At 44.0% G+C, this 14,301-nt stretch overlaps 1 protein-coding gene and 1 long non-coding RNA gene across 4 annotated transcripts; one reads left to right on the top strand and one right to left on the bottom strand.

Annotated features, from left to right (window-relative positions):
* Positions 1 to 567: 567 nt before the first annotated feature.
* On the top strand, positions 568 to 2,216 carry LOC100833019. Of its 3 annotated transcripts, none has more exons than XR_002961624.1 (3): positions 568 to 933; positions 1,396 to 1,770; positions 1,880 to 2,216. It is a non-coding gene; the product is annotated as an uncharacterized LOC100833019 (long non-coding RNA). The 3 variants fall into 3 exon arrangements; XR_002961623.1 differs by having other exon boundaries at positions 571 to 933; positions 1,693 to 1,770; XR_001405072.2 differs by lacking the exon at positions 568 to 933 and having other exon boundaries at positions 940 to 1,770.
* A 3,708-nt stretch (positions 2,217 to 5,924) lies between these two features.
* LOC112270077 (protein MEI2-like 6) lies at positions 5,925 to 7,261 on the bottom strand. Its single transcript, XM_024457742.1, has 4 exons — positions 6,756 to 7,261; positions 6,519 to 6,638; positions 6,205 to 6,346; positions 5,925 to 6,077 (listed from the first exon to the last, which is right to left on the bottom strand). Exons 1-4 carry the CDS (start codon positions 7,259 to 7,261, stop codon positions 5,925 to 5,927), a joined length of 921 nt encoding a protein of 306 aa, XP_024313510.1.
* Positions 7,262 to 14,301: the final 7,040 nt, after the last annotated feature.

Here is a 14,301-nt window from a genome sequence, read left to right as displayed (position 1 = left end):
GGAGTCCATTTAGGAACTAACAAGGTTGCCATAATGTTTTGAATCCAATTGAAAGAACAATGACTATACATTGCACTGTAATGGTGGCATCTCATAGGATGTGATATGATCTTTTGGAATGAGAGTGTGAAGTTAGTAATGCAAATGAAGCTTATCAACTCATAACTAATTAATAACAAATCCAACCAATGTGGTTCTGTTTGATGTAGTCTTCATTTCAATTTATTAACATGTTGTAACAATAATATCACGTGGTGTTCATCAGAAAAAATGATTTTTCAATTTCTAAATGCAAAAAATGGTGAATTTTGTGAAGCAAGCACAAGTTTTATGGTTCAAAAGCGCACATATTAAATTTTCACACATATTAGAACATACTTAATTGCTAGTGTCCAAAGGTTTCGAATTTTAAATTTTTTTTATACCTTTTCTCATGTAAATGAATTTCTAACGATTTTCAAAAGTAATTCAAATTTGTTCTGAAAAACAAAACAAAAATTGTGCCCCAGGGTTTGAGGGGTGGTATAAATAAAATACCCCCTCCTTTCCTTCTCACTTTCTCCTCATGCCTCCCCCCCTGTTCCCCCAGCCGCCTCCCTCCCCCTGTACTCTCTTCTCACCCCGTGCGTGCCTCCCTCACCCCGCGAGCGCCGCCCTCCTCCCCCACCCGGACGAGCCGGCCCCGGCCCGGCTTCGGGCTTCCCCGACCCCGCCGCCGTCAGATCCAGGTGTCCCCGGTCACCGCCCCTTCCCCACGTGCCCGCGCGACGGCGGCCCCGTCCCCAGCCCACCTACCCAGGGACCATCTCCACCCCGACCCCTTCGCCGCCGACAGCTGCCGCCGTAACGGCGCCACCCCGCCTCCCGGTGTCCTCACCGGCCTAGATCCGCCCGCCCTGGGGCCCACAGCCGCGGGATTCGGCTGACATCCGGGTGAGTTTCCTCTCCTTCTATCCCTCCTTCCATCTGGATGTTGTACTGTTCTATAAATTTGAATGTTGTATTGTTCTATCAATTTTACATTTTGACTGAAATAGAGTGTTGTGCTTGTGCAATTGTGACTTTGTGAGTGATGTGCAATTGACAGAAATTAAGTGTTGTAGTTGAATGGGTGTTCGGTAGTAGCTCTTATTGCTACATAATTTCTTTGTTAAGTGCTATGAATTCAAGTGGTACTCCACTTAATTGTTCAGTTATGCAATCTGAAAAGCTAATATTGTTAAGTCTGGAAGGGTTTGGAGCCCAGAGTATTGTTGTTTTCTTGCATTGAATATTCTTCTGTATATACGTTGATCCGAAAGGTCCCATTTTTGTATCAAATAGACTTTACAAGTCTAGTTTCTTTGCTCTCTGGAGAATCTGTTTCTCTCTGACTCATGCTATTGTATTTAGCAGTCAATGGAGCAATAGGTTGTTATATTATTGATGATGGACTTATCCTTTGTCCTTTCTCGGATAGCCTTATGGCAGACAGAAGTGATGGACCAATTGGTAGTCTCCCTGAACATCTCCTTGTAGAAGTATTCACTCGGTTACCAATCCGTGAGTGGGTTCAAATATCATGTGTTAGCTTGCATTGGGCAAGTTTATTTCAAGGAGAATACTTGTGGCACGATATGACTTTCAGCACATAAGTGCGACGATGATTATCTAATTTTTCCATTAATTCTTGAACTGCACATATGGATGCAGCCGCTTTTTACTGAGCTTGGAAAAGAACCACCAGCACACTTATTCCCTCGTCGGCAACAAGTGCAAATACAGTTTCAGGTAGGTATATTCGTCAACTATGGATATATAACATAATTGAAATGTTGATGGTGCCAAGAAACTGATGGCAGTACTTTTGTAATTGGGCTGACCTATTTAATTAATCTAGATCCAAAGTGATGGAATGGATGGTGCTGGAACCAATGCTGATCAATGTGGAGATCAATGACACTACTATTGACTTGGAGCCTTGACCAACAATTGATGTTGACAGTGAAGCCGATGCTGATCCTAGTAGCGCGGTGATGTATTTATTTTGATGGATGAACCTAGTAGCATATGGTGATGTTGACACAAAATGATGTCTAGTATGACTTTTGCGGGTTCTTATTTGGATGAATGCAATGTGCCATTGATGTCATGCATTTAATTGTTGTGCGTATATCTTGCAATTAAAATACTGATCTAGAACTATTTATTAAATTTCTGCAGATCCCAATTGTGAATTTTTTTTCTGAATGTGTTCATTTTTCTGTCGGTTATTGGACCGTCAGAAAGAATGTTTTTCTGACGGCATTATTATTTCTTTGTCGGCTACTGGACTGTCAGAAAACGGATATTTCTGTCGATTGAACCGACAGAAATTGTTTTCCTGTTGTTTAATTCTGACGGGTTAGCCATCAAACTAAAAGTTGACGAAACCGCACACCAAAATGTTTTTGTGTCGGCCACCATCAGAAATATCTGCCAGAAATATCATTTGTGACGGGTCACCAACACGCAAATGGTTTTTCTCCGGCCCGCCAGTTCTGACAGTATTTGCGTGATGGCTGACCGACACGAATTATATTTCTGCCGGTTTTTAGGCTATTTCTAACGGTTTTGAGCCGACACCAAACTCTGGAATCCTGGTAGTGTGAGATCTTGCAAGCATGACTAATATTGAATAAAAAATTATACCTTAAATAGATTGATGAGTGTAAAGTAAACATTAGATCATAACTATTTGGTGGACAATCACCATGAGCCAAGTTGGTGAACAAATTGCGACAACCCCTTTCCTCGATTAATTTGTTTTGGCCTGTTTTTTAAATTTATGTTTCAACCTTTTCTTCTAAAACTTCAGTTTTTGTTTTTTGACTTTTAATTTTTTAACTTTTGGTTTTAGCCTTTATTTTAATTTGCAGAAAAATTAGAAAAGAAAGAAATCATCGCCGACGAGCGCAAATGCGCCGGCAAGCCTGCCGGCGGCGCGCAGCAGTACGGCCTCTGGATCCAGCCTTTGCCTAGCTTTTCTTGGGGGTTGTGGCGGGGAAGGACAATTACGCATGGAGGGGAGGCCGCGGCGACGACTCCAGGAAGGAGAAGCAGTGTGGGCTCCGAATCCGGCCTTTGCCTAGCTTTCCTTCGGGGGTGGTGGCGGGGAAGGACAATTACGCATGGAGGGGAGGCGGCGGCGACGACTCCAGGAAGGAGAAGCAGCGTAGGCGCCGAATCCGGAGAGGGGGAGTAGCCACGGAGCTAGTGGAGGGGAGAGGAGGAGCTGCGAGGGCGCTGAACGAGTTGCGCGAGTAAGGGAGCGAGGGAGCGACGAGTTTCGTCTATTTGAAAACATGGCATATATGTGTAATTAAGAACACAAGCAGCGAATTTTGAAAAATTACGTCCGATGATGTAGTAAATTTTGGTTGTTTATCCAGTTCAAAAGTTCCTCCAAATCGTTACTCCCTCCATTCCTTAAAAGATGTCATATTAAGCTTTCATGAAGACAATGTTTTGACCACAAATTACTATATCAAGATGTAATTTATATGACATGAAATTAGTATCGTTATATTCGTTATCAAAAGTACTTCATGATACTTGTGATTTCATGTCATATATATACCACATTTTTATATAATAATTTATGATCAAAGCGTTGTCTTGATGAAAGCTAATGGAGTATGATATTTTTTAAGTAACGGAGGGAGTATACGAGCCAACACCTAGCTCGCTTGTTTTTCAATACGAGCCGAGAGGAGCTTAATTAGTCTAGCTCGGTCATCGATCTGCATCCCTCGAGCTCGCCAGTATACGACCATCGCACTAACCTGATGTTTAGACATATAATGCGATTTTTACGTGTGGTAAACTATACTAGTGCATTTTGTCAGCACCTGCTCAATCCCTCGCAGTCGTTGTTATACATCAACTAGATCACTTGTCACCGAATCAACATAGTAGTGTAGCCAGCACTTGCTTCCAGTTCTGGATTTTCTTTGGCAAAGTGTTTGTGCTGCCATGCCACGTTAGGTTGTACAGTACTGCTTTTATTCTCTGGAAAAAAAAGTTGTACTGCTTTGTTCGAACCGTGTCACCTGCGGGCTGCGGCGAGCAAACTTGTTTGCATCGTCTAACTATTGTAAATATTGCATTGGTTAATTATTTAAAATGTACCATTGCCCGTATTTTTCTCCGGTCACGTCCTAAAACTACTCAAACATGCATGCTTCCATGCAAATAGTGAGATGAAGCCAGGAAACTGCAAAGCCTATTCTCGCCCAATGGGCATTGGCCAGTGATGTTTGAGAAACGAGTAAAAAAGATGTTTGAGAATTAGTTTTTTCTTCACCAGAAAAAGTGGTTGCTCGCTTACTATCCCTGCAAAAATCAAGTAATCCTCCGGTTCATATTAGTTGTCTCAAGTTTGCTCAAATATGGATGTATATATATTTAAATACGTCTATATGAAAACTATCCCCACAAAAATCATGTAATCCTCTGGTTCATATTACTTGTCTCAAATTTGCTCAAATATAGATGTATATATGTTTAAATACGTCTATATGAATAGGAGGAAGTAGTAAATCCTAAACCAGAATAAATAAAGAGAAAAACAGTGATTAATATGCATGCTCACAGTAAAAAACTCTCAAGACTTCTGATTCAATACACCCTCTCTCCCAACAAAAACATAAGGACGGTCCAGATCACTCCGTACCACTTCATAAAGAAGAGCATGATGTACATTAATTAATATTTTTTTCTCTTCTTTCCACCTGGTTCCGAACAACACTAGATGTTTTTTATTTTGCCGGAGATTGTACCGTTGGATCGTGATGAAATTTCACGAGCTTGTAATAGACACAATTCCGCACAGTTCCACCAAAGGGACCAGCAAAATACTTTTTGAACCAGCAGGAAACATGCAAACAAGTCTGACGTTTGTGCTGTCCTGCACGGTTGCGAGAAATCCAAACAGCGCTCGGTGTTTTGCAATTTTTCGGAGATTGCACCGTTGAATCGCGACGGAATTTCACATTGTAGTGGTACACAAAATTCCGCACATTCTCACCGAAGGAATCGGCGAAATCTTTCTCGAGGCAGCGGGGAACATGCAAACCATTTGGACGTTTGTGCTGTCTCGCACGGCCGCGAGAAATCCGAACAACACTAGGTGTTTTGAAATTGGCTGAAGATTTCACCATTTCGCACTATCTCACCGATGGAACGCAGGAGAAAGAAAAATAGAAAGATTAGACAAGAGAAAAAAAAATAGAAGAAAAAACGTGAAAAGACCATCAGAGAAGGGGTTGTATTGAGAATAAGGCCTCAACTCTCAATACGTTCCCCGCAGAAAATAAAACTCTCGATAATTCAAATCATTCACATCCAACACACTTTTTGCAAAGAGAAATACAAACAGTACCGCACGCACGGAGTATCAAATTAAACGAGCATGCATGTTTCATGTTTGGTGTTGGCAGAGTAAGATGTCAAACCTGAAGTATGATCAGACACCATACAAAATAACAACTCGAATTACGGTGGTTCTCTGATATTAATTAGCATAGCATACGAAGCAACACATGCGACATAGTAGTAATAAGATTAGAATTTGGGACCCTCTTCGATTCACAGGAGTTTCGCCGGCATTTTGCATTCGTTTTACAACGGAGATATACGCTAGGCTTCTCCAAATTTTCCAGGCCGAACGGGGAGAATTTTCCCATGAACGCGCGAATTAAGAGGGCATAATAAAGGTGTTGCACCGGCCCGATGCATGGCATACATTACGACAAGTCGACAAGGGGTCTGTAGCTAGGACGACACCGACCAACATCTAAACCAGATTATAAGATGAAATCTATCTCCCGTTCTATCCGTCCATCCATCCACGGCCTTGCGAGGAAAAGATAGAATGCAAGATAGATCTCCGGTCGGGTGTTCGATCAGCGGGGACGGTGGTGGAGGCGTCCGACCACGCGCTCCGCCGTCTTGCGGACGCCGTCCCGCGGCGGATCGAAGCGCACCGGCAAGAACTCCCGTTCCCCGTAGCAGGGGAACCGCGACCCGGAGAAGTGCTCCACCAGGCCGTCCAGCCCCTGCATATATGCCACGCGAAACCCGAAGCAAGCAAATCGGCGGCCAGCATTAGTTGATTAGCACACGAATCCACACAAGAAAAACGCAGAGATGAAGATGAATCGGCCGGCAGAGTAAAGTGGTTACCTCGACGCGCGCGTGCACGACGTCGCACACCTTCCTGCGGCTCCCGACCTGCCAGCGGTGGCCGTCGAGGTGTGCGTGGAGGCGCCGCGCCGCCGCAGCCGTCGTCATGTTGACGAAAGCGTATCCCTTGTTGGACCCCGTCCTGCACGCAAAAGACAGACGCATCAGACAAATGCACCAGTTGGGGAAGGATTAATATGAATCAGATGTTCAGATCGGATACAATCAAGAACCCTAGCTGGAAAGTAGTGGCATGATTGTATGGAAAGGAACTGGTGTTTGGAAGGGGAACTAAACAGCACAAGTAGTAGTACCCGAAGTCGATGGGGACGTAGAGAAAGTCGTATTCCGACTTGACGCCGTCGCCGTCGCCGTCGAGCTTGGCGTTCTCGTCAGCGCAATGCTGGTCCAGGATGGCTATGAATCTCCTCTTCCTGCAATGTCCAACAGAAATAAAGAAGAAAAATAAATCAAAACCAAACAAGTACTGCACTACTGCTGCTGCTAGTTTAGTTCGTGCGAGAAGAATCGAAGAAAGAACTAGCTAGTACGTGAAACTGTTGGGGATGTTGCGAATCATCAGAGACGTAACATCCGCCGTGGGATCGAAGGCGAGGCGTGGGCACCGCGGGGAAGAGGGGGGCGCTTTCTTCGCTCCTTCAAAGGCAGGGAGCTGCCGGAGCCGCCGCGGAAGCGCCGGAGACAGCGGCGAGCTGGGCAGCTCCTTGCAGCTGTTCCTGACAGTGAGGACGGAGCGTGGGGAAATCTCCTGCTCCTCCTCGCTGCTGAGGTCGGTGATGAAGCAGGACGGCCGCTGCTGCGGCGGCGGCGGCGGCGGCGGCGGAGTCGGGAAGTTGTAGTACCCCGGATGGCACAGGCACAGCAACGGCGGCAGCGCCGGGAAGTTGCAGTACCCCGGATGGCACAGCAACGGCGGCGGCGGCGGCGGGGGGAACGCGCAGGACCATACCCCGGAGACGGAGAGGAACCCCGCGCTGCGGCACCAGTAGCTGCAGCAGCCGCGAGCAACGGGACACCACCCGTACGCTTCTGGCATGTGCAGCTGGGGCGGCTGGAAACACCGATGCGGAGCCACCGCGGGCGCGGGGAGGACTGCCTGCGGGAAGAAGGGCGGGGCTGTCTGGTTGAGGCGAGAGGCGGAGGAGGAGAAGGCGGCCATTGTTGTTTCTTTGCTTTGCTTGGTTGGGCTAGCGCCGGCGCAGGACAACGAAACAGAAGCGCACACGGCTTATAAAGACGGAAGGAGTAAAAGGAGAGTATTGGAATCCGAGGGATTAGAGAGGCGTGGCATTTGATCTTTTTTTTCTTCCTCTTAATAAGGCCTTTTCTATTCAACCGATTTTCATACGAATTTTGAAATCTGTAGGATTTTTTCAAACTATTCATTTGTACTCCGTTTCATGAGAAATTTTTCTATGCAGTCCAACCTCTTGGTACAAATCCATTGATGCAATCAAACAAACATTGGGGCAAACAAAAATTATACAGGGTTCAAGTGGACATGACACAACAATGCTCCATTTTTATTTATTCCCGTATTCTTTTTCAATCATGTGAATCAAAAGGGTCCTGAAAAATGAGTACTTCTGTGAGTATCGGTGGCTCCAAATTTACATTTTCAGAAATTGCGAATATATTTGTTACCTTGTAAAATTTCGATAATAAAAGACCATGTTCTGTGCAAGAAACAAGAATTACACACTTAAATTGATATTGCCGATTTAACTCTGGTATTTTTTTAATGCCATAGTTTGGACATATTTCAGATACCAAAGCATGAAATATATCAAAAAATAGTTTTTAGACATTTTTTGAAAACTTTGAAGTGTCCCTGTCGATATCAAAGACAGAGCTCCTATATAGTTCACATATTAAAGAACAACGTGATGTGTCCGACGTTTTTTTGTTCAACAACCATCTGACTGGGAGGTCAAGCCGGTCCTAGATTCCAGTCATGGCCGAAAGAATAGTTGGATAGAAAAATGGACACATGAACGTCGCGAACTTCTAAAAGTCGTATGCACAACAATTTCGCATCCACAAAATTTCATGATATTTGGAACTTTGAACTGTCTCAAGAGAAAATGAACAATACCGAGAAAATGAACAATACCACACCACGGCCATGGCATACAATTTCGCATCCACAAAATTTCATGATATTTGGAACTTTGAACTGTCTCAAGAGAAAATGAACAATACCGAGAAAATGAACAATACCACACCACGGCCATGGGAGTTCGACATTGCCGTTTTGGGGCGACCGCATGCAAAGTTGAAGTGCCAAGAAAAGGGTCGATGAACATCTTCAAAATGAGAGAATTCCATATTTGCCACTCAAATTTTGTCCATATGCTCAAATGCCACTCAAAATTTCCTTGTTCCAAATTTGCCATTGAAATTTTGCATAGAGTACAAATATGCCACTACTGTTAGTTGGCCGCTAGTTGACCATTAAGTAAGAGATGAACAATTATCAATTTTTTCATATTGACCAAAATACCCTTGGGTCCACATTTGCAGCGGGTCATGATTGATGAATCACTAGAGAAACAAATCTGCAGTAATTAGGCAGCCATATGGTCTAGTAAATTTCAGGGCAATCATGTGCCAATCGCGGAGTTGCTGAGGGCCCATAGCCTGAATGAAGTGTTGAATGGCCCATATTGAACCTGAACAGCCCATGGCGCAGGAGAGCGGACACACGACGTGTGTGACGTGTGTGCGACTGTAGCGGAAGTTCTAAAAAAAATTGTATCGGGAAGAGAAGATGACGTGGCACCATGAGGAGCCAGTAATCATTATCACTCATTTCAACTTTTTATGCCAAAATCACTACTATTCATTTCAATTTTTTGCTGAAATTTACTCCGATATTGTGTGTTACTGACATCGTGAAAATCTGAAATTATAAGTTCTCTGAAATAAATATTTTCTTGTAAAGGAAATCAACATATTATCTAGAGGCAAAATTGTCTTTTTATCTCTTACTTAACGGTCAACTAGCGGTCAACTAACGGTAGTGGCTTATTTGTAACCTGTACAAAATTTGAGTGGCAACTTTAGAACAAGGAAATTTTGAGTGGCATTTGGACATACGGGCAAAATTTGAGTGGCAAATATGGAATACTCTCCTTCGAAATTAGGTGGCCCAATGTATGGATGTCACCGTTAGATTTGGACCCCTTTTTGTTATGTTCGGTAACAAAGTATCTGGTTTTGTTTGTTTAGACTTGCTCGCTTAGCTTCCCGAATTTCCCCAATTAGACTTTGTTTGTTTGAATCATCTATGTCTTTACCCAAGGGAAATGGGAAATATGATGAAGGATCGTAATTCATCTTAATTTCCTTCAATTCCTTTTCATCAATATGTGGTTTTGCTCATTGCTGACAAACAAGGGCTTAGAGGGGTGTTTAATTATTCATTCCCCTTATTCTTTTCACCGCTTAGATACAAAAGTAGATTAAAAAGAGCGGAGCGAAAAAAAATCCATAACTTCAATACCATACAATTTTGGATATTTAGATTGGAACCACGTGAAACTACAGCAAAGTATAGGCTGCGTTCTTTTCGGCTTCTAAGACTGGCTTCTCCTAGAAGCTGCCCCCACCTAGCTTCCTGTAGAAGCCGCATTTCAGATTTAGCTAGGTTTCCAAAGTTGTTTAGGCAAACTAATTTGGCAGCCTAATCAAATTTAGGTGGCGGCTTCTCCAAAAAGCTAGGGGAGAGCGGCTTTTCGGAAAAGCCGGTCCAGAAAGCCGAAAAGAACTGGCCCATAAAATGTTTTCCATAAAGATGCAGATTTTAAAAGAGTAGAGCAACGTAGAGAATATTGTACTCCGATGATTCATGTCAAACAACCAACGTAATGTAAGGGCTAGGCCTCCTTGATTCACAAGATTTTAAAGACACGGTAATAGAAAAAAATCGTATGAACCGAATGGCATGGCATCAATTGAATGGCATATAATAGAAAACACATAAATTTGCTATAGAAACCGTTTGATTCCGTCAGAGAAAACACACAAATTTGCAATATAAGAATTTTCATGAGGGGTTACATGTATGCTACTCATATTTGTCACATAGAACCAAAAGAAAATTTTCACAAGGTTGGGTCTCGTGGACATTTTCCTTCAAAACCGCATGCAAAGTATTTCAGGGGAAATTTTCCTATGATTGAAATGCTACAGATCAAAGTAGTAATACAGAGAGAAAAAATATGAATAAAATACTATTTTCTTTGTCCAACAAATGATGTCAACTTTGATTAAATTGGAATGCATCTATATATTAAATCATGTCCAGATACATTCAAATTTTGACAAACTTAAGACATCTTTTTGTTGAATGGAGGGATTATGAAATTCCCATGAAATTTCTTGGAATGAAAGAGGTCCTAAGACATTTTTATCCGAATCTTTTTTCCGAATCAAATGAGACCATAGTAGCGCTAGCATCGGTATTGGCGATGCCAAACTGCATTATCACAATTTGGAAGGGAAGAGTGGTACCGAAGTAGCAGTAGTAACGCTTTGTACGAAGTTTGAAATGCACGGAACGGAAGGGTGCAATTTGGACGGTAGAGTAGAACACACCAGGGCAGGCACGTTAGCTTACGAGAGACGGATCGATTTCCATCGACGCGTCCATTTCGCCGCAGTGCTAGAAGCCTAGGTCACCCGGCCAATGCCATATAGGGGAATGATTAGCGGTATCCAGTTCATTAAATGCATAGATTCGGACGTGCACTCTACGGTCTACAGACATGCATACTGGTGCAGCTATAGCATGCCCTTGGAAGGGCGAGCCTCCCACAGGCAACACGCGCCGTGCATGTAACCGCTCTAGCTAGGGCCTTCCGGATTGGCCTCGGAAGATTTTTCTCTTGAACGCAAATCCAACGGGGAGGCGGGGAGCATTAGAATATTTACTCATGATGATGTATGCTGACAGAGCTGGCAATCCCAATAGGTGCTTCGCGCGCTTGCTTGTGGCCAGTTGACGACTGACGCGTTGGAAAGACAAGCTTCTTCTTTTTTAAAAAAATTTACGGGAAGATCGACAACCTTTTTTAATGATGACCTCGCCTCGCGTCGGACTGTACTACTCTGCTGCCCTCCGGTTTGATTTGATTTGATCTCACCAAAGCATGTCACTACTCATTTTTGACCGATGGCTGCCGAAAAGAGGAAATACAACTGCGTACGTACATCATCGACCTGGCGACCAATGTCTTGTCTCAAACAACAAGAAAACTCAGATATACAACTGCGTACTGGCACACCGGAGTACGTATATAACTCCGCACCAAAACACGGTTAAAAAATGTTGAGGAGTATCGGCAACACAGCAGCAAGAGTACTGCAGCAAGCAATCTAGCGGAGCACCACGTGGGCCACGGATGGTGCCAAGGGAAAACGGGCCGAATCGATCGATGTAACCCCTGGAATAACCCCTGCCGGCAGGAGGAGGCTTCATTAAACTACTCTGCCCGGGCATGCATGTCATGATTACTCCTGTGCCTTCTCTGTGCCCCCCGGTCACTCGACCACAGCAGAGGGAGTCCGGCTTCCTTCCCAGGTCAAGGACAAACCCCCATTGTCGAAGGATCGAAAGGCCGAACCGAACCTCAGGTTTTACCACTAGTGGCCTGGCCAACTGTTTGAACTTTGAAGTGGAGCATGTACTGCTAGTAATAAGGATGGAAGTAGAGAGTTCACTGCACTTCCACACGTTCTCGCGGCAAGAAATAGGCTCTGTTTCTCTGTAGTATCCATTTAATTTTCGGCAATGCTACTCAATTTGGCAATTTTTGACAGAAGAGTTGATCAAACATGCCTGACGACGTTTCAGGAGTAGTACTAACGTGTCCTTCTTGTTGCTTCGCTCATATTTTTTCCAAATAGAAAGGATGGCGCCTTTTTGCTTCCATACCCTTTTGGGAGATCTCAGGTACACTTTCTTTTTGGTGTTGACAATCTCCTGGTGGTTCTTCCACGACTCATGTCAACCATGCTTTATTTACGGCTCCGTATCCGAATTGCCTCCCCAGGTATCTCCTTTGTTCACAGCTGACGAGGCAGGCATGCGTGCCAAGTCCTATACAGGTTACGGGTTGTCCTAAGATCAAGAATAATAGTGGGCTGATCACATAATTTAAATATCATATTTGTATTTAGTTGGACGAATGAGAAGAGAAAGTGAACTGTAAAACTAACAGCCAGCTGCAGTAACGAGCTCCTAGACTATTTGAAATGTGAATCCGGATTTAATAAAATACAACATCTATACTTATAGCCAACTATTATACATGCTAATTATTAGACAGGCTATAAAAGTTTTATAGCCAGCGGCTGGTTATCACAATTGCCCTTGCTCTAAAGGAGTATTACACATCGTTCGTGGCTGATTGGCGGTGCAGTCTATTGCACTAGAGCCTAAAGGAGTACCAGGAGTGGACACAGGTCTCTCTAGCCCGTAGATTCTTCGTCATGCTCCGGGAAATCCGAAGCACGTGCGTGGACGGCCGGAAACATCTTCACAACAAATCTGGGTATTTCATTTTACATGCATGGAAAATCTAGCTTTACTTTTTAGAAGAGTCTATTGGTTTTACTTCCTCGGTTATTTTTAAAGATGTTCTAGCTTTACTTTAGACTGTTTTTTTTAGTTTGAGTCAGTTTATGGAAGAATATATCAACATCTAGAACTTTATTGTATATTAGATTCGTCATTATTGTTATTGTAAGTATTTTTTTCTATACATCTGTTCGTACTTTAAAATTAGGACATTTATAAAAAGGAAGTACTTCTACCTCCTCCCTGCTTAGTTTTCCGAATTGAGACTTCCGAATTAGAGGGCGTTTTCCTTCTTCTTTTTTCCACGGCTCAAACACAAAAGTAGATTTGGATACTACTCCGTACGTACTATCATCATCAGGGCCCTCGTCATCATACCCTCTTGTATCTTAGGATTGGAAACCACCTGAAACTCCACCAGAGAGTTTGTCTCCGACGCCGAAAAGATCCTTTCCAAAAAAAAATCCTGAATCAAACGAGGCCATAGTAATTTTTAGCATCGCTAAAACGTGCCGGTGTGCCAATGTGTCATCACGATGAAATGGACGGAATGAAGGTAGAACACCAGGGCACGTTAATATATGCAGATGGATCGAGTTCCATCGATGCGTCCATTGCGCCGCAGTGCTGCTACTAGCAGGGCTACACCCGGCCAATGCCATAGGGGAATGATTAGCAGTATCCAGTTCATTAAATGCATAGATTCGGACGTGTACTCGACGGTCTACAGACATGCATAGTAGTACTCCTACTCCACAGGCAGCGGGCGCTTCTTGCTCCATGCTTGCAGAGGCAGGCCCTCGTGATTGACCTCGGAAGATTTTCTCTTAAATGCAAATCCAGTGTGGAAGCATTAGAATTTTACTCATGCTTTGTGCTGACAGAGCTGGCAATCCCAATAGTGTCAGTTGACGCACGCATTGGGAAGACAAGCTCTTTTCTTTTTCTCCTTTTGTTTTCTTTCGGGAAGATGCATTGGGAAGACAAGAGCCTCGCCCGGGCTGTGCTCTGCTCTGCCCCCCGTTCCGGTTTGATTTCTCTTGATCTCACCAAAGCATGTCACTCATTTCTGCGGAAAGGAAGGGAAATACACTGCGTCGACCTCTCGTTACATATAACCAAAGAGCAAGAAAACCCACGTAGTGGCACCGAACAATTCCGCTGCCAAATACGCTTAAAAAATGTGGACTACAGGCAAACACAACCGGAGTACTGCAGCAACCAAGCATGCACCACGTGGGTCAGATGGTGCCAAGGTAGAACCGGCCGAATCGATGGATAACCCCTGCCCGGCGGGAGGAGGCTTCATTAAACTACTCTGCCCGGGCATGCATGTCATGATTACTCGTGTGCTTGCTCTATGCCACCGGTCACTCGACCACAGCAGCGGGAGCCTTCCTTCCCAGGTCAAAATTGTCAGCTGGTAGCACTGTAGCAGTCCTGGTAAACAAGGACAAACCCCTTTGCCGAAAGATTGACAGGCCGAACCGAAC

Source organism: Brachypodium distachyon, chromosome 1 (assembly GCF_000005505.3).
Source record: "Brachypodium distachyon strain Bd21 chromosome 1, Brachypodium_distachyon_v3.0, whole genome shotgun sequence".
Classification (NCBI taxonomy): domain Eukaryota; kingdom Viridiplantae; phylum Streptophyta; class Magnoliopsida; order Poales; family Poaceae; genus Brachypodium; species Brachypodium distachyon.
This window is presented reverse-complemented; position numbering and strand designations above follow the sequence as displayed.

Coding starts and splice junctions, on each gene's coding strand:
- LOC112270077 (XM_024457742.1), bottom strand. CDS start 7,261: ATGCCAGAAGCGTACGGGTGGTGTCCCGTTGCTCGCGGCTGCTGCAGC. Junction 6,639..6,755: donor AACATCCCCAACAGTTTCAC/GTACTAGCTAGT, acceptor TGGACATTGCAG/GAAGAGGAGATTCATAGCCA. Junction 6,078..6,204: donor TCGTGCACGCGCGCGTCGAG/GTAACCACTTTA, acceptor GCATATATGCAG/GGGCTGGACGGCCTGGTGGA.